The following is an 18,233-nucleotide window of genomic DNA, read 5'->3' as shown; positions in this document are numbered from 1 at the left end:
CAATAGTTTTGCCTTTTTCAGAATGTCATATAGTTGAAGTCATACTGTTTATAAGCTTTTCAAATTGGCTTCTTCCACTTAGTAATATGCATTTAATATTCCTCCTTGTCTTTTCATGACTTGAGAGCTCAATTCTTTTTAGTGTTAATATTCCATTGTCTGGATATACCACAGCTTACTTACTCATTCACTTATTGAAGGACATCTTGATCGTGTCCAAGTTTTGGCAATTAAGAATAAAGCTTCCATAATCATTAATGAGCAGCATTTTTGTTTGTGGACATAAGTTTTATACTTCTTTGCATAAATACCAGAGTGTTGTTGATGGATCATTTAGTAAAAGTATGCATAATTTGTAAGAAACCTCCAAATGGTCTTCTGAAGCATCTGTACCATTTCTCATTCCCACCAGCAATGTATGAAAGTTCCTGTTGCTCCACATCCTCACCAGTATTTAGCGTCAGTGTTCCAGATTTTGACCATCCTCATAAGTGTGTACTGGTAGCTCTTTACTTTAATTTTCATTTCCTTGATGACATATGATGTAGATTTTCATATGTTTATTTTGCATTTATATATCTTCTTTGGTGAGGTGTCTGTTAAGTTTGTTAGTGCATTTTTTAATCAGGCTAGTTGTTATCTTACTGCTCAGTTTTAAGAGGTTTGTCTCTCTCTTTTATATATAGATTTTTAGGTAACAGTCATTTATCAGATGTGTCTTTTGCAAATATTTTCTCCAAGTCTGTGGCTTGTCTTCTATTTCTCCAGATACTGTCTCTTGCAGAATAGAAGTTTTTAATTTTAGCCAAGTCCAACTTATCTATTATTTCTTTCATGAATCATACTTCTGGTGTGATTTCTAAAAAGATATCATCATAACCAAGGTCATGTAGGTTTTCTCCCATATTATCTTCTAAGATTTTTGTAGTGTTGTATTTTACTCTTAGATCTATAATCTATTTTGAGTTAACTTTTGTGAGTGGTTTGGGTTCTCTGTCTCTGTCTATTTTTGTTTGTTCGTTTTTGTGTTTTTGTTTTTGGTATATGAATGTCTGATTTTTCCAGCACCATTTGTTGAGCTATCTTTTTTGCATTGTATTGCTTCTTTGTCAAAGATCAGTTGACTGTATTTACGCAGGCCTGCTTCTGGGCTCTCTATATCTATTTGTCTGTTCTTTCACCAATACCTGCTGCCCCACCCAGGCCCTGGGTCACCTTTGTATTCTAAGGTTTGAATCATTTCTTTGGTCATGGCCACCCCAGATCACTTGCTGCACTGTGACATGGAATGAGTGGGGAAAGAGCATTTGCTCGACTCGGGTTGGGGCACGCCCACAGGTAGTTGCAAGCAACCTGGCACCCACTAAAGCAGACCTCTCTCCACCTTGCCTTAGAGGAAAGCCAGCATGCCTGTGCTCCTCATGGTGGAGTCCAGGTTTCTACAGCTCTCTTGTTAATTCAAACAGTCCACCAATCAACAAAGGGACCTTGTCTCCCCAGTGTAGGACCCCAGGACTGGGGCTCCAGATTTGTGGCTCTCAACTTCTCATTCCCCAGAGTGGGTGGTGTCCCACCCATGTACACTCCTTTTTACTCTGAGTCCCCTCCCAGGGTCACAGGTCCTGACCTCCTGATTACATGTGTATCTTTCTAACAGCCTTAGTTGTACAGGAGTCCTTCTGCCCTTTTTTAGTTAGTTTTCAGTGAGAATTGTTCCACATGTAGATGTAATTTTGATGTGTTCCTGAGGGGAGGTGAGGTATGCTAACTCCTGGATTTCTAGTTTAGCACTTATACCTACGTTTTAGGGAAGGAAAATAAATGTTGACCATTCCCACCATGACATACTACCACAGGCCTACCACCTGAACTTAATAGCAAGAAGGTTATGGGGAACTTCCAGTAAAGGGGTATATATACCAGCCCAGAGGGAAAGAAATCTCAAGGTGCATCAACCTGTCCACTCATAGGGCAGAAAAGCCCACAGAGACTCCACATATTCAGATCTCTTGTTTGGGAACCAGAGAAGCACCTGCTTTGTAGGGAGCTTCTTCTTTTCCTGTCCATTTAGAATGTAATATTTTGTGAGTTACTTGACAGACAGTAGGGAAGTTGCCCACTCCCGCCACCTCCATGTGTCTATGATTTGTTTGGTTATGAAAGTTTGAAAGTGAAAGTCACTCAGTTGTGTCCAGTTCTTTGTGACCCCATGGCCCATGGCCCACCAGGCTCCTCTGTCCATGGGATTCTCCAGGCAAGAATACTGGAGTGGGTTGCTATTCTCTTCTCCAGGGGATCTTCCTAATCCAGAGATTGAACCCAGGTCTCCTGCATTGTAGGCAGACTCTTTGCCATCTGAGCCACTAGGGAAGCCCTTGTTTGGGTATGATTGCTCCTTTCTATATAGATGGGGGCTATGGACATCAAGACTCCATACTCACCTCCCATCTACCCTAAGCCATCCCAAATATGACAAACCATGGGAATCTGGAGATTATTTGATCTACTTCACAGCAGGGGAAAAACATACTATTTAGAGTCACTATAGTTAAACATAGAGGTTCCATAAACAGGAGTCACATAGCAAGGGGATTTTTGGTCACAAGTCCAAGCCACTGTATACATTTGGTGCAGATGAGTGGCTGAAGTTTTCACAGAATCCCCTTGGTACTGGAGATAGGCCACAGACCCAGAAGTAAGGATAATTGTGGACCTCTTCATATGTTTGGGCCACAGGAGAGGAACATTTTTCCAGTGACTAGAGCCAAATAGTCCATGAGGCAAACACTGTGGGTGACAACAGAGATGTTTTAGGGGTAAAAGATAAGGCAAAATCTCATTCATGAGTAGCATTGGAGAAAACTATCCCCAATTTTGGCTTTTTCCACAGTGGGTGATACTGTCAGGGGAGTGTGTAATTTCCTTGGTTCTGTCTCGTTGCAGCAAAGATTTGAAACAATGGACAAGTGTTACAGCGCTGTTACAGTTCAGTTTTATTTGGCAAGTGAAGGATAGCACATCCTTGAGGCATGAGGGGGGGCCAACCCAAAAAGGGAGGATCAATCTTGGCTCCTCTTTTTACATGTTTTGTCTCCTCCCCATGAACCTGCCCTGTGTAAACTGAGATAGCCAGGAAGGCTGTTTGTTTCACCTGAGGTTCTCATGCCAGTCCTCAGATTTTCTTTTGTTCCATTTTCTCAGGCTTCTTCCTTTCTTTGTCTTTTAGCTACTGCCATTTTGGACTCTTTTTTCCTATTCTAACTACCTAACAACACTACACAATTTGTCCTTTAATATTTCCAGGTTCAGTTCAGTAGCTCAGTCGTGTCCAACTCTTTGCAACCCCATGATCGCAGCACGCCAGGCCTCCCTGTCCATCACTAACTCCCGGAGTTCACTCAGACTCATGTCCATTGAGTCAGTGATGCCATCCAGCCATCTCATTCTCTGTCATCCCCTTCTTCTCCTGACCCAATCCCTCCCAGCATCAGAGTCTTTTCCAATGAGTCAACTCTTCGCATGAGGTGGCCAAAGTACTGGAGTTTCAGCTTTAGCATCATTCCTTCCAAGGATATCCCAGGGCTGATCTCCTTCAGAATGGACTGGTTGGATCTCCTTGCAGTCCAAGGGACTCTCAACAGTCTTCTCCAACACCACAGTTCAAAAGCATCAAGTCTTCGGCGCTCAGCCTTCTTCACAGTCCAACTCTCACATCCATACATGACCACAGGAAAAACCATAGCCTTGACTAGACGAACCTTTGTTGGCAAAGTAATGTCTCTGCTTTTGAATATGCTATCTAGGTTGGTCATAACTTTCCTTCCAAGGAGTAAGAGTCTTTTAGTTTCCTGGCTGCAGGCACCATCTGCAGTGATTTTGGAGCCCAAAAAAATAAAGTCTGACACTGTTTCCACTGTTTCCCTATCTATTTCCCATGAAGTGATGGGACCAGAGGCCATGATCTTCATTTTCTGAATGTTGAGCTTTAAGCCAACTTTTTCACTCTCCACTTTCACTTTCATCAAGAGGCTTTTTAGTTCCTCTTCACTTTCTGCCATAAGGGTGGTGTCATCTGCATATCTGAGGTTATTGATATTTCTCCCGGCAATCTTGATTTCAGCTTGTGTTTCTTCCAGTCCAGCGTTTCTCATGATGTACTCTGCATAGAACTTAAATAAGCAGGGTGACAATATACAGCCTTGACGTACTCCTTTTCCTATTTGGAACCAGTCTGTTGTTCCATGTCCAGTTCTAACTGTTGCTTCCTGACCTGCATGCAGATTTCTCAGGAGGCAGGTCAGGTGGTCTGGTATTCCCATCTTTTGAAGAATTTTCCACAGTTTATTGTGATCCACACGGTCAAAGGCTTTGGCATAGTCAATAAAGCAGAAATAGATGTTTTTTCTAGAACTCTCTTGCTTTTTCCATGATCCAGTGAATGTTAGCAATTTGATCTCTGGTTCCTCTGCCTTTTCTAAAACCAGCTTGAACATCAGGAAGTTCATGGTTCACGAGTTGGTGAAGCCTGGCTTGGAGAATTTTGAGCATTCTTTTACTAGCGTGTGAGATGAGTGCAATTGTGTGGTAGTTTGAGCATTCTTTGGCATTGCCTTTCTTTAGGATTGGAATGAAAACTGACCTTTTCCAGTCCTGTGGCCACTGCTGAGTTTTCCAAATTTGCTGGCATATTGAGGGCAGCACTTTCACAGCATCATCTTTCAGGATTTGAAACAGCTCCACTGGAATTCCATCACCTCCACTAGCTTTGTTCATAGTGATGCTTTCTAAGGCCCCCTGGACTTCACATTCCAGGATGTCTGGCTCTAGATCAGTGATCACACCTTCGTGATTATCTGGGTCGTGAAGATCTTTTTTGTACAGTTCTTCTGTGTATTCTTGCCATCTCTTCTTAATATCTTCTGCTTCTGTTAGGTCCATACCATTTCTGTCCTTTATCGAGCCCATCTTTGCATGAAATGTTCCCTTGGTATCTCTAATTTTCTTGAAGAGATCTCTAGTCTTTCCCATTCTGTTGTTTTCCTCTATTTCTTTGCATTGATCCCTGAGGAAGGCTTTCTTATCTCTTCTTGCTATTCTTTGTAACTCTGCATTCAGATGCTTATATCTTTCCTTTTCTCCTTTGCTTTTCGCTTCTCTTCTTTTCACAGCTATTTGTAAGGCCTCCCCAGACAGCCATTATGCTTTTTTGCATTTCTTTTCCATGGGGATGGTCTTGATCCCTATATCCTGTACAATGTCACGAACCTCATTCCATAGTTCATCAGGCACTCTGTCTATCAGATCTAGGCCCTTAAATCTATTTCTCACTTCCACTGTATAATCATAAGGGATTTGATCTAGGTCATACCTGAATGGTCTAGTGGGTTTCCCTACTTTCTTCAATTTAAGTCTGAATTTGGCAATAAGGAGTTCATGGTCTGAGCCACAGTCAGCTCCTGGTCTTGTTTTTGTTGACTGTATAGAGCTTCTCCATCTTTGGCTGCAAAGAATATACCAATATGATTTCGGTGTTGACCATCTGGTGATGTCCATGTGTAGAGTCTTCTCTTATGTTGTTGGAAGAGAGTTTTGCTATGACCAGTGCATTTTCTTGGCAAAACTCTGTTAGTCTTTGCCCTGCTTCATTCTGTATTCCAAGGCCAAATTTGCCTGTTACTCCAGGTGTTTCTTGACTTCCTACTTTTGCATTCCAGTCCCCTATAATGAAAAGGACATCTTTTTTGGGTGTTAGTTCTAAAAGGTCTTGTAGGTCTTCATAGAACTGTTCAACTTCAGCTTCTTCAGCGTTACTGGTTGGGGCATAGACTTGGATTACTGTGATATTGAATGGTTTGCCTTGGAAACAAACAGAGATCATTCTGTCGTTTTTGAGATTGCATCCAAGTACTGCATTACAGACTCTTTTGTTGACCATGATGGCTACTCCATTTCTTCTGAGGGATTCCTGCCCACAGTAGTAAATATAATGGTCATCTGAGTTAAATTCACCCATTCCAGTCCATATTAGTTCTCTGATTCTTAGAATGTCAACATTCACTCTTGCCATCTCTTGTTTGACCACTTCCAATTTGCCTTGATTCATGGACCTGACATTCCAGGTTCCTATGCAATATTGCTCTTTACAGCATCAGACCTTGCTTCTATCACCAGTCACACCCACAGCTGGGTATTGTTTTTGCTTTGGTTCCATCCCTTCATTCTTTCTGGAGTTATTTCTCCACTGATCTTCAGTAGCATATTGGGCACCTACTGACCTGGGAAGTTCCTCTTTCAGTATACTATCATTTTGCCTTTTCATACTGTTCATGGGGTTCTCAAGGCAAGAATACTAAAGTGGTTTGCCATTCCCTTCTCCAGTGGACCACATTCTGTCAGATCTCTCCACTATGACCCGCCTGTCTTAGGTTGCCCCATGGCCATGGCTTAGTTTCATTGAGTTAGACAAGGCTGTGGTCTTAGTGTGATCAGATTGACTAGTTTTCTGTGAGTATGGTTTCAGTGTGTCTGCCCTCTGATGCCCTCTTGCAACATCTACCATCTTACTAGGGTTTCTCTTACCTTGGATGAGGGGTATCTCCTCACTGCCACCCTTTCTGACCTTCAACGTGGGATAGCTCCTCTAGGCCCTCCTGCACCCGCGCAGCCACTGCTCCTTGGACGTGGGGGTTGTTCCTCCCGGCCTCCGCCCCTGGCCTCGGGCAGGGTGTTGCTCCTCCCGGCCGCCATGCCTGGCCTTGGGCGTGGGGGCGTGGGGTAGCTCCTCTGGCCACCGCCATTTGCAGATAGGGGCTCAGTGGGAATCCACCTGAGTAAACCTACTTCTTGTGGGTTTAGCTCACTGTGCTAATGCTTCTGGAGAGGTGATTTGGGCCCAAAGGGGTCCCATTTCTATATAAACTTTCTATATAAAAATTTTCTATAAAACTTTTTTATTGTCCATCTGGACTGAAGGTGATACTGGAAGCAAATCCTATCTCCCAAGGGGTTAGGATACCAAGCCACTTGGAATGGAGAGAACAATTTAAACACCAATGAATTTTAGTAACACCAGGTGGGATGTCCCGTGGCTTCCCCCTAAAAAGCAAACAAACAAACAAAAAAACCCACAAGATCTTCATCCCACCTGATAGGCCCAAGGCTTCCTTTTTTTTTAAACTTTTAAATTTATTTTGGGGTGTATACTCTGATGTTGGGAAAGATTGAAGGCAAAAGAGAAGGGGATGGCAGAGGATGAAATTGTTAGATAGCATCACTGACTCAAATGAACATGAATTCAAGCAAACTCCAGGAGACAGTGGAAGACAGAGAAGTCTGGCATGCTGCAGTCCAAGGGGTTGCAAAGAGTCAGATATGCCTTAATGACTGAATAACAACATGGCTGATTAACAATGTTGTGATAATTTCAGGTGAACAGCAAAGAGATTCAACCATACATATACACATATTCAATCTCTCCCAAACTCCCCTCGTACCCAGGCTGCCACATAATATTGAGCAGAGTTCCTGTGCTATATGTTAGGACAAGACCTCCCTTTTGAACCTGTACTCTCAGCCTCCGTTTTATTGTCCATCCAGACAGCCATTCATATGCAGATTGTTGGCCCGAGGCATTTAATAGTCTGATAGCTTCAGACAGCCCTCAGGACCAAACTTTTAATGTGCCCTCAGGAAATAGGAGAAGGAAACGGCAACCCACTCCAGTGTTCTTGCCTGGAGAATCCCAGGGATGACGGAGCCTGGTGGGCTGCCATCTATGGGGTCGCACAGAGTCGGACACGACTGAAGCGGCTTAGCAGCAGCAGCAGGAAATAAGGCTTTTAACATCTATCTGGTTGACACATTTTATAAAGCCAGCTACAGTGACTGCAGCCATGAAATTAAAAGACTCTTGCTCCTTGGAAGAAAAGCTGTGACAAACTTGGCATATTAAGAAGCAGAGACATCATTCTGCAGACAAAGCTATAGTCAAAGCTATGATTTTTCTGGTAGTCATGTACAAATATGAGAGTTGTACTATAAGATGGCTGAGTGACAAAGAATTGATGCTTTTGAACTAAGGTGTTGGAGAAGATTCTTGAGAGTCCCTTGGACAGCAAAGAGATCAAACCAGTCAATCCTAAAGGAAATCAATCCTGAATATTCATTGGAAGGACTGATGCTGAAGCTGAAACTCCAAAACTTCGGCCACCTGCTGTGAAGAGCTGACTCATTTGAAAATATTCTGATGCTGGGAAAGATTTAGGGCAGGCAGAGAAGGGGATGACAGAGGATGAGATGGCTGGATGACATCATCAATTCAATGGACATGAGTTTGAGCAAACCCTCAGAGATAGTGAAGGACAGGGAAGCCTGGCATGCTGCAGTCTATGGGGTCACAAAGAGTCAGACACAACTGAGTGACTGAACAATGGTGGGGTTATATGGTAGATTGAAAGTCCAGGGAATTTCTTGGGCTTCTGCTCACTCTTATCTTTCATGTCCAGTCACCTGATCACTGCCAATTTGGGCTGGTGTTCCACACATAACTTCCACTTTTGGTAGTTTGACAATTTTGCCTTTGATTGTAATAATAGCAGTCTGATTGGCTTTCCTACTAGCAAAGGCTAGCACCAACCCAGAGGCTGTGTCAGCACAGGTAAGGGCATATTTATACCCTTCTGACACAGGCAAAAGCCTATGTGGTCCACTTGCCATCTCATAACCAGAGGAGAGCACCACCTCAAATGATGCATAATGCAGTCCTTATCTGTAACTTGGAGGCCCATAGATTTGAGAGGCAAATGAAGCCTTTTTACTATTTCCCAAGTTGTTTTGGGAATTCTATGTCTGACTTTCGGTGGAGTCATTCTGCTGCATTGGAGGAGGTCTGTAATTCTTGCAGACACAAACCTCTTGTCCCTGCTAGTGTATCTGCTTTGCAATTTCCTGGCAGAGTTGAGGGTGAGTGAGCGAAAGCATGCCATATGGTCACATTGGCACCAGGTTATGTGCAAGCAGTTCAGATATCAGCCCATAACTCAGACTCCCACAGAGGTTCATTTACTGTTTCCAGTTATCTTGATGCCATTGAGACATCCATATTGTCAAGCCTTTCCATACTGCCCAAATGTCAGTGGCAAGGTTGAGGGGCATGGGATTGTAAGCAATCACCAGCCATCCTGCTCTGAGTTCTGCCCAATGGCTATTATGTCCAGTCCCTTCCTTGAATCAGATGACATGTGAATCCAGAAGAACAGCTATGGTGTATCACCAAGGTAGATCACCCTTACAGCTGTCCTTGGGGTACCATATATCCACAAGGGGCATCCAGGTACCTTCCTGTACTTGAAGTAAATCGGGTCCAACAGGTGATGTCACTGGGGTCTTTGGTGGGTAGATATAGGTCACTATATGCAACTCCTGCGTAAGTGGACCAGTGTCATAAGTGCTTCTCTCTTGAAGGTATGCGCGCCACTTTTGTAAGGTACTCAGTTGTGCACAGGCATTCATAGGCTTTAAAAACACATCTTTAATCCATCCTAAGCAAATGGCAACCCACTCTAGTATTCCTGCCTGGAGAATCCCATGGACAGAGGAGCCTGGCAGGCTACTGTCTGTGGAGTCGCAAGAGTCAGACACAACTTGGCGACTTAACTACTACTACTACTACTACTTAATCCATCCCCCCACAGGCAGGGATGTCTGTACACTGACAGGTAAGTCAGTGGCTAGACACTCAGTTTGTTGTAAGTCTAGATATATTGCTGACAATTGTTTTTCCATAGTACTATATCAATTCTTTGCCCCTTCCCAAAACTGAGACCAAAATCCTAGTAGGACTCATTTCCCATTTTGTTGCTACCATAGTCCTTATTCAAACCCCCTGGGTATAGACTTACATCCAACTCACAACTTGTGTCTGACATTAACACCTCAAGTCCTTGGACTTATTTGACAATCAGTTTTGCCTTTTCAAAAGCCTCTTGTGGGCTTGTGGGGTGGGGTATTCCTAACCCAGGTATTTCCCTTTTTCACTAAATCATATGTGCTGTGTGCTCAGTAGTGTTTTGACTCTGCAACCCTGTGGATGGCAGCCTGCCAGGCTCCTCTGTCCATTGGGATTTTCCCAGGAAGAATACTGGAGTGGATTGCCATTTCTTCCTCAAAGAGATCTTCCCAAAGCAGGGATCAAACCCAAGTTCGCAACTCGCATGGCTCCTATACAGCAGGCAAAGTCTTTGCTGCTGAGTCACCTGGGAAGCCCCAAAGAATATAGGGGTCTCAATATTTGGACAAGGTGGAGAATAAAAGGCCGCCCATACCCTAGCACACCTATAAGGGATTGTAGTTCTTTTCTATTGTAGGGCATGGTTTATCTATATTCTATCAATAGCAGCTTTGGGCATCCCTTCAGTCTTGGCAGACTAGATAACTCCTAGCAACTTTACTGACTGTCCAGGTCCTTGTAGCTTATTGGTGTTGAATTCCCATCTTTATGCTTAAATGTTCCAGAAGAGGCTTGGGAAAGAGAAAACAAGTCATTACAGGTTAACCTAGTATCATCAGATCAGATCAGATCAGATCAGTCGCTCAGTCGTGTCCGACTCTTTGCGACCCCATGAATCGCAGCACGCCAGGCCTCCCTGTCCATCACCAACTCCCGGAGTTCACCCAGACTCACGTCCATCGAGTCAGTGATGCCATCCAGCCATCTCGTCCTCTGTCGTCCCCTTCTCCTCCTGCCCCCAATCCCTCCCAGCATCAAGGTCTTTTCCAATGAATCAACTCTTCGCATGAGGTAGCCAAAGTACTGGAGTTTCAGCTTTAGCATCATTCCTTCCAAAGAAATCCCAGGGTTGATCTCCTTTAGAATGGACTGGTTGGATCTCCTTGCAGTCCAAGGGACTCTCAAGAGTCTTCTCCAACACCACAGTTCAAAAGCATCAAGTCTTCGGCACTCAGCCTTCTTCACAGTCCAACTCTCACATCCATACATGACCACAGGAAAAACCATAGCCTTGACTAGGTGGACCTTTGTTGGCAAAGTAATGTCTCTGCTTTTGAATATGCTATCTAGGTTGGTCATAACTTTCCGTCCAAGGAGTAAGCGTCTTTTAATTTCATGGCTGCAGTCACCATCTGCAGTGATTTTGGAGTCCAAAAAAATAAAGTCTGACACTGTTTCCACTGTTTCCCCATCTATTTCCCATGAAGTGGTGGGACCAGATGCCATGATCTTCATTTTCTGAATGTTGAGCTTTAAGCCAACTTTTTCACTCTCCTCTTTCACTTTCATCAAGAGGCTTTTTAGTTCCTCTTCACTTTCTGCCATAAGGGTGTTGTCATCTGCATATCTGAGGTTATTGATATTTCTCCCGGAAATCTTGATTTCAGCTTGTGTTTCTTCCAGTCCAGCATTTCTCATGATGTACTCTGCATATAAGTTAAATATCATCAGTGTGATGTAATGATAGAGAACTACAGAAAGAAAGATAGTCCATTTCTTCAAATCCAGGGCCACCATCCTATGACATATAGTGAGATGACATTGGGGTAAGATGGTAAAAGACCATTGTCCCCCCTTCCCACATGAAGGTGCACTGGTCCTGGGACCCCTTATCTAAGTGTTTGCTAAGAAAAGGCATTAGACAAATCTAAGACACTGTCTTGAGAAGAGGCTATGCCTTGAGAGAAGTGGCAATTTTATCCAAGAGTTTTTGTAACTGCTGCATAGATAGAGGGTATTACCTTGATTAATTCTCTACAGTCTACTGCCATACACCACGTACCATTTGGTTTTTTTCACTGGCTTCATGGGGTTACTGAACAGGCTTTGTGCTAGTATTATAACCACCACTTTCTCTAATTCCTTAATGGTAGAAGTTATTTTTTCTTATCCCTCAGGTACCCATTATTGTTTTTTATTGCTACTACTCTCTGGGGAGATAGGCAACTTTACAACTCCCATTTAGCATGACTAACCATTATAAGCCTGAGTGTCTGATCCATAAGTCGAACTCACCCATGGTGGTTTGAGGTCCAGGTCCTATAGGACATACACACCCAAAATATACTCAGATATGGGTGAAGATAAACCAGAAAAGGAGGGGGAGGCAATCTTCTGATTTGTAAATACAAGCTCACTTGTTTCACCTTAGAATGTTTGACCTCATATCCCATCAATGGTTGCTACTTCCCTTTGGAACTTAGATGGATTTCCATAAATCATGGTGCATTTGTACAGTATTTGCTAGAACAATCCGTTTATTGGTGCAGGTCCAATAAATAGGCTGTTCAACCTGGGACCTGCATACCAAGGAGCACCCTTGACCCCACCCCTAATCCTTAGGAATCCAGGGTATACCTGCAAATATCCTTTTAATTAAGTTGGCTGGGTGCCCTCATTTTTCTCCCACCCCAGCCCCATACAAACATTGCCAGAAGGCAGTTGGTTCTGTAACAGAAGACATTTTACACATTTGTGGCCCATTTAACACAATGCCATTGTCCCCAGTATCCCACAAATGGAGAACGTAGGCTGCAATGCCCTTTCTACTTTTTGTTTAAATATTCTGGTTATTTCTACTAGTTCAGGGAGGAAAAATCTCATGGGGTTGTTTTTCAGCTCTTGCGGTGGTTTAATTGCTAAGTCATATCCGACTCTTATGACCCCATGGACTGTAGCTTGCTAGGCTCCTCTGTCCATGGGATTCTCCAGGCAAGAATACTGGAGTGGGTTGCCATTTTCTTCCTATTATCTCTCGGTTCTCTAGTATCCTGTGCTTTAGTTTGAATCAGAGGTTGTGACTGCAGGTCCTCTTCTTCTTCTATAATTATGTCCTCATCTTCTGAGGAGTCATGAGCCCAAGAATTCCACCTCTTGGGGTCCCAGTTATCCTGTGAAATAATAGTCCTCACCTTTGAATGAGGTAGCCTAGGGCCCTACATTTAGCCATCTTACATTCTATCATTTCAGTAGGTTCTTCCTGTTGTACTTTCTTTGACATAATGTCCTAAGTTGCAGAACACGCCATCCATACATCTCTCTCTAGTTCCCAACTGAGCTGTAATTCCTTTTCTGTGCTAAATTTTAGAGTGCATAACAAAGGCCATGCAACAGCTGCAATAGATCGCTCACTTTTGCCCCCCACCCACCCCGCCCTTTTGCCTTGCTACCTCTTTGGTTAATGTATTTAGTAAGTCCTTTGGTGTTTCCATTGTGTCCCTGTACACTTGCATCAGCCTGAGTTGTTCCATAAATTTAGCCAGATCACCCCACATGGAAATGGCTGGCCAACCTGGGATTTCTCCCACAACAGCAAGCTTTTCCCTGCTTGGCCCTTCACCCATTCTTGCATCATTTTCAGTCTCCTGCCTAGCTTGCCAATTGTCTAAGGATGGAAGGAACAGAAAATGCCCAGTGAACTGAGAAGGCATCTTGAGACAAAAACAAGCTGGGTAGCTCCATATAATCACTGAGTCAGTTTATTAAACAGTAGCTTACTCACAGGGTGGTATCAGGATCAGGTGGACAACAATCTGGAAGCATTCACATCTACACTCCACATTGCCAAGGGGCTATGAGGAGGATTTGATAGTTAACTTAGGGTATGGAGGTAGATGCTTGGAAACAGGACATGCACTCCTAGTCAAGATGAATGGTAACTAGTTGTCTGGGTGCCAAAAATACATCAGCAAAAGTTTTCATCATTGTTTGGGGGAGCATAAAGGCCACAATACCTATTATTTATAAAGCCTTTAATGACATAGAGGTGATTCACTGCACAGGGATAGGGTCAGTGTAGGACAGGAGAAACTGTAAGGGCCCAAGATGGCATCAGCTATGCTAACAGACATATAGTGGGTCTAGGTGTGGTCAGCCTGATCCCTCCATTATAAAGTCCCCTGTGTGCCTAATTTTTGATCTATAAAATGTGAATAAGTTAAATATGCCCTCTCCACTTCAAGAAGTTTTATGTGAATAAAATGGTATAACAGGTTTGTGAGTAAAATGGTATAACAGGTTTGAAAGTACTCAGTTCTATGGAGCCATAGTAAACAAGTCAGTTCTGTATTTTCTGCTATAGAGTCAACTTAGAAAGGTTCACCTTTTCTCCAAGGCCCATGTTTTCTTTCTGTTATCTGACTAACCATTGCTTTTTGGGGCTTTGGCTTTCAGCTGCAATGTTGTGGTGTAAATGGCACGAGTGACTGGACATCTGGACCACCAGCATCTTGCCCCAAAGGCTCAGCTGTTAAGGTAATTTATTTTTGGAAACGTTTCTGCTATTGGCCACTGTGATTAAACCTTTAATTCCCTTAGAAATCCAGTCATACAGGACTGGATCCCATCCATAAACAGGAAACCTCAAACAAAAGAGAGACTAGGGAAACATATAACTAGAAAATAAGAAAAACAAAAAAGAAAAATAAGCAAAAAAAGAACAAGTTTATCTAGACTAGAGATGCCATTAAGAATCTTGCTACTCTGAACTATTATATTAGAGGGGAAAAGTTTATGTGATAGTGGCAGAAGACTATGTCTAGATTTTTCTTGATTAATAATTAGGTCTTCTTATGGTTGAAAGTGAGGTTTGCAAGGTAGAAGCAGAAAAGCTTCTTTTTCTATTTATTTCCCTGCTCTCCTTTCTTGGAGATGGCAGCATCCAATCCCTTGGCAGAATTAATTATAAGTGAAGAGTGAGGAGCTGAGGGTGAAAAAGTTGATGGAACTTCTGACTAGACCCAGAGAAGAAGCCCAAATCATCTTCCAACTAGACCAAGTCCCTAAGGTCCCGTTACCCATGTCACCCACTTGATATTGTTTGGAAATCTCTGGAATTTGGGTGGGTGGGCAGTCTGTGAAGAAAGACTGGGACACCCACCAACCAGCAACTGCCCTGCAGCTTGGTAGGGCTATGATATGATTACTGGCTTTTGAAGCAGAAGCTGAAATGCAACCAGTCATAAGATTGCATAGCCTATATTCCTATTTGTCAATACCAAGACAGTAGTGAATGTTCAAAAAATACAAGGGCATATGTTGTTGACCTGCCTCTTGGGAGTGAGTTAGTTTAATGCACTGTGTAAATATATAAGACTTCTACTTTATTTACTTCCACTGTAATGATAACAATACTGGAAAAGTCTCTAGTTTAATGTTCTCTACTTCATGCTCATTTCTTCATCCATAATATATATATATATATATATATATATATATATATATATATATATATAATGCCTGTCCTAAGTGTCTTGGCAAGAGACAAACTATCATTCCAAATAAGCCTCTTGATAAAGTTGAGTAATATAGTAGTGTCATTTGTACATGTAATTTTTTCTAGGGTTGCTATATACAAGCAAAACAATGGTTTCACTCTAATTTCCTGTATATTGGAATCACCACTATCTGTGTATGTGTAATCCAGGTAAGAGCCTAATCAGAGGACTATTTTGAGAATTAAATGAGTTAAGTCATGTAATTTTTAAAGTATGTTGTTGGTAAATATGAGCTCCCCTATTCAAGTAGAAAATTATGTTATTACCAGTTTAAGGCATACAGAAAATAATGTTGTAAGATCTATCTGGTCAATTTATCCCTAATAGAAATGAGTGTATCATGGTCAAATTAAAAGCCACTAAGTGGAACCTTACTTTTGTTCCTCATTCAGCTCATCTGGAAAAGCCTGTTAAATATAATATTTCACTTGAAAAATTGGCCTTGTGTGCTAAGGAGGAGCTGATGATGAAACTGTAATCAATTTCCTCATTGCTTCTCTGCTTATTTTGACAAGTCAGGGGTAAATGGGGATAATTTCTTGTTCTTTTTTATTATGTTATATTCCTACTATTTTTATACCCAAGTGTCTTGAGTGTATCACAGATTAGCTAAAATCTACTTAGGAAGCTCAAAGAGAAATGATTTTTCTCTGCTTGGAAACCAAGGAGGCTTAAGGCATGGGTAGAGAAGACTCATTGCACAAAGTATTGACCTGTGCAGAACTTGATTATACCAGCAGCAGGATTTCTGTGGTTTCTTAAAAAGACAAAAAGATGTCCCAGCTCTTAATATTCCACTATCTTGCCATCATCACCCTCACTTCTCTCTCCACTGCCATTCTAAAGCTAAAGGAGAAAACTCTTGAGAAGGAATTAGAAGTGATAGTAGGAAGGGTAGTTTCAGTGTGATGGACACTTTCTTTTCCTCTGGGACTCATCCTAGGGACTGTGGGTGAGATGTTTTACCTGTAAAGACCTCACTTTTTACCAACTCTTTCTTCAGGTATTAGGGATGTCCTTTGCACTGACCTTGAACTGCCAGATTGACAAAACCAGTCAGGTCCTAGGACTCTGACCTGCTGCTGCCATGTGCTGGAGAGACTTCTTTCATCGCTGGAAATCCAAAACAACTTGTATCATGAAGTCCTAAATGACCACCTCTTGAATTGGTGTCTTTGTTCTCCCTCCCATCTCTTCCTTATGGGGGTCCCTGTCTTACACAACCAGAGAAGAGGGTGTTGGTCAGGCACTTCCCTGACAGACAGCAAGACAATCCTTTACTCATTCATGGCGGTAGCCTTATCATTCTTTAATACCTGAGCATTTGTCAGACACGAAAGGGCAAGAGAACCTGTGGTACTAATGGCTCAAAATCAAAGGATGGGTCTATAGCTTGGCTTTCTGCATCTTTCCATTGCCAAAAAGTCTCTGGCCTCTAAATCACACACAGTCCACTCTCCAAAGTCAAACAAGAGATAAACTTAGGGAGCTCCGGGGGCAGATTCACTGGATCATTATCACAATCCTCTGTTTCCTTTTGACTAGGGGCCTTGGCTACAGGAATGACAAAAATACTCTTTCTCCAAAGGTTGGGTTTCATTTCAATTTCTTTATTGATTCATCTAAGTCTTCCTTTTTTTTTTTTTTTCATCCAAGTCTTCCTAAGAGGAACTGTCCAATGACTCACATCCTGATTTCAGCCAATTGCTTAGATTTTGATTTACATAACTATGAAGGAATTAATTCAGCAGGATTATTATTTCTGGTGGTTTAGGTAATAATCACATTCAAAAGAGTTCTGGTGTTAATTCTCTTTTAGATAAGTTTTTTCTTAATGTAATATTTTAATTCTTCAATAAATAAAATAGCTTATGATCTCTCAATCACTACATTCTCATTTCTTTGTCTCAAGTATGGTTTTCATGACCCAGCCTGATTGTCCTGCCTGCAAGTTAGGGATATTAGTTATCTATTGCTAAAAAATGAATTACTATAAAATTTGTCACTGACAACAATATTTATTATCTCACAGTTTTTGTGGATCATAAATCTGAGAGCAGCTTAACTAGCTGATTCTGGCTTGTGATCTCCCTCATGACTACAGTCAAGATGTCAGCTGCAGTCATCTCAAGTCTCAACTAGAAGAGGACACACTTCTAAGTTGTCATATTGAAACAGGAGGGAAGGGGGCAGGACACAGCCTTTAAAAGAATGACATAAACATAGGATATGACAAAAACTGGTTAGAACCAACTAGGTCCAAGATGGTGGAGTATTTGATTTCCAGTGGACTTTGAGCTTCATCATACATTTATTGTAATACATTAACATAAGCTAAGTGACACATTCAACAGTGCCATGACAGTTCTGAGCCTGAGTATCAAAGATCAAACAGTTAGAGGTGACCTGATTCCTGGAAATCTCTGCCCTTTCTCCAATATAATTGGAATAATCCTCCCACTCATCAGCCTATAAAATTTCCTATCCCATGAAAACTAACCACACAACATTGTGAGGCCACTCTTGCCTTCTGAGGTGGCCCACACTCTGTCTGTGGAGTGTGTTTCTATCTAAATAAATCCATTTCTTACCTATCACTTAATCTCTAACTGAGTTCTTTCTGTGATGAGACATCAAGAACCCAAACTTCATTAACTCCTGAAACCGGGTGTGGATTTCAGTTAAAATATTGATTTCAAATCTCAATCTGAGTTACACAATTTCAATATGGCTCCTGGTAGGCATCAGTTCTTTGCCACATGTACCTATCCACAGCACTGTCTTATGACATGGCAACTGATTCTCCCCAGAGCAAGACATTCAAGAGACAGCATGAAATACAGTACCCAAAACAAGCCATTAAATCCTTTTATAAGCTAACTCAGAAGTGCCATCACAACTGTCCTGCTGTACACTATTCCATAGAAGTAAGTTGAAAAGTTTACACTTGA

The 18,233-nt window shown here is 42.1% G+C and overlaps 1 protein-coding gene across 5 annotated transcripts in view; it reads left to right on the top strand.

Moving 5' to 3' along the window:
• Positions 1 to 17,165, top strand: part of CD53 (CD53 molecule) — a 39,856-nt gene extending 22,691 nt beyond the window's left edge. For 4 of the 5 annotated variants that reach the window (XM_055584784.1, XM_055584781.1, XM_055584785.1 and 1 more), the window contains 3 exons: positions 14,180 to 14,260; positions 15,348 to 15,431; positions 16,286 to 17,165. In XM_055584784.1, coding sequence (XP_055440759.1) covers positions 14,180 to 14,260; positions 15,348 to 15,431; positions 16,286 to 16,357 — 237 coding nt within the window. In that variant the 3' untranslated portion in view covers positions 16,358 to 17,165. The remainder of the gene's footprint in view (positions 1 to 14,179; positions 14,261 to 15,347; positions 15,432 to 16,285) is intronic. The other variant, XM_055584783.1, reaches the window with a different exon arrangement.
• Positions 17,166 to 18,233: the final 1,068 nt, after the last annotated feature.

The sequence above is a fragment of the Bubalus kerabau genome, chromosome 6 (assembly GCF_029407905.1).
Source record: "Bubalus kerabau isolate K-KA32 ecotype Philippines breed swamp buffalo chromosome 6, PCC_UOA_SB_1v2, whole genome shotgun sequence".
Lineage (NCBI taxonomy): Eukaryota > Metazoa > Chordata > Mammalia > Artiodactyla > Bovidae > Bubalus > Bubalus kerabau.
This window is presented reverse-complemented; position numbering and strand designations above follow the sequence as displayed.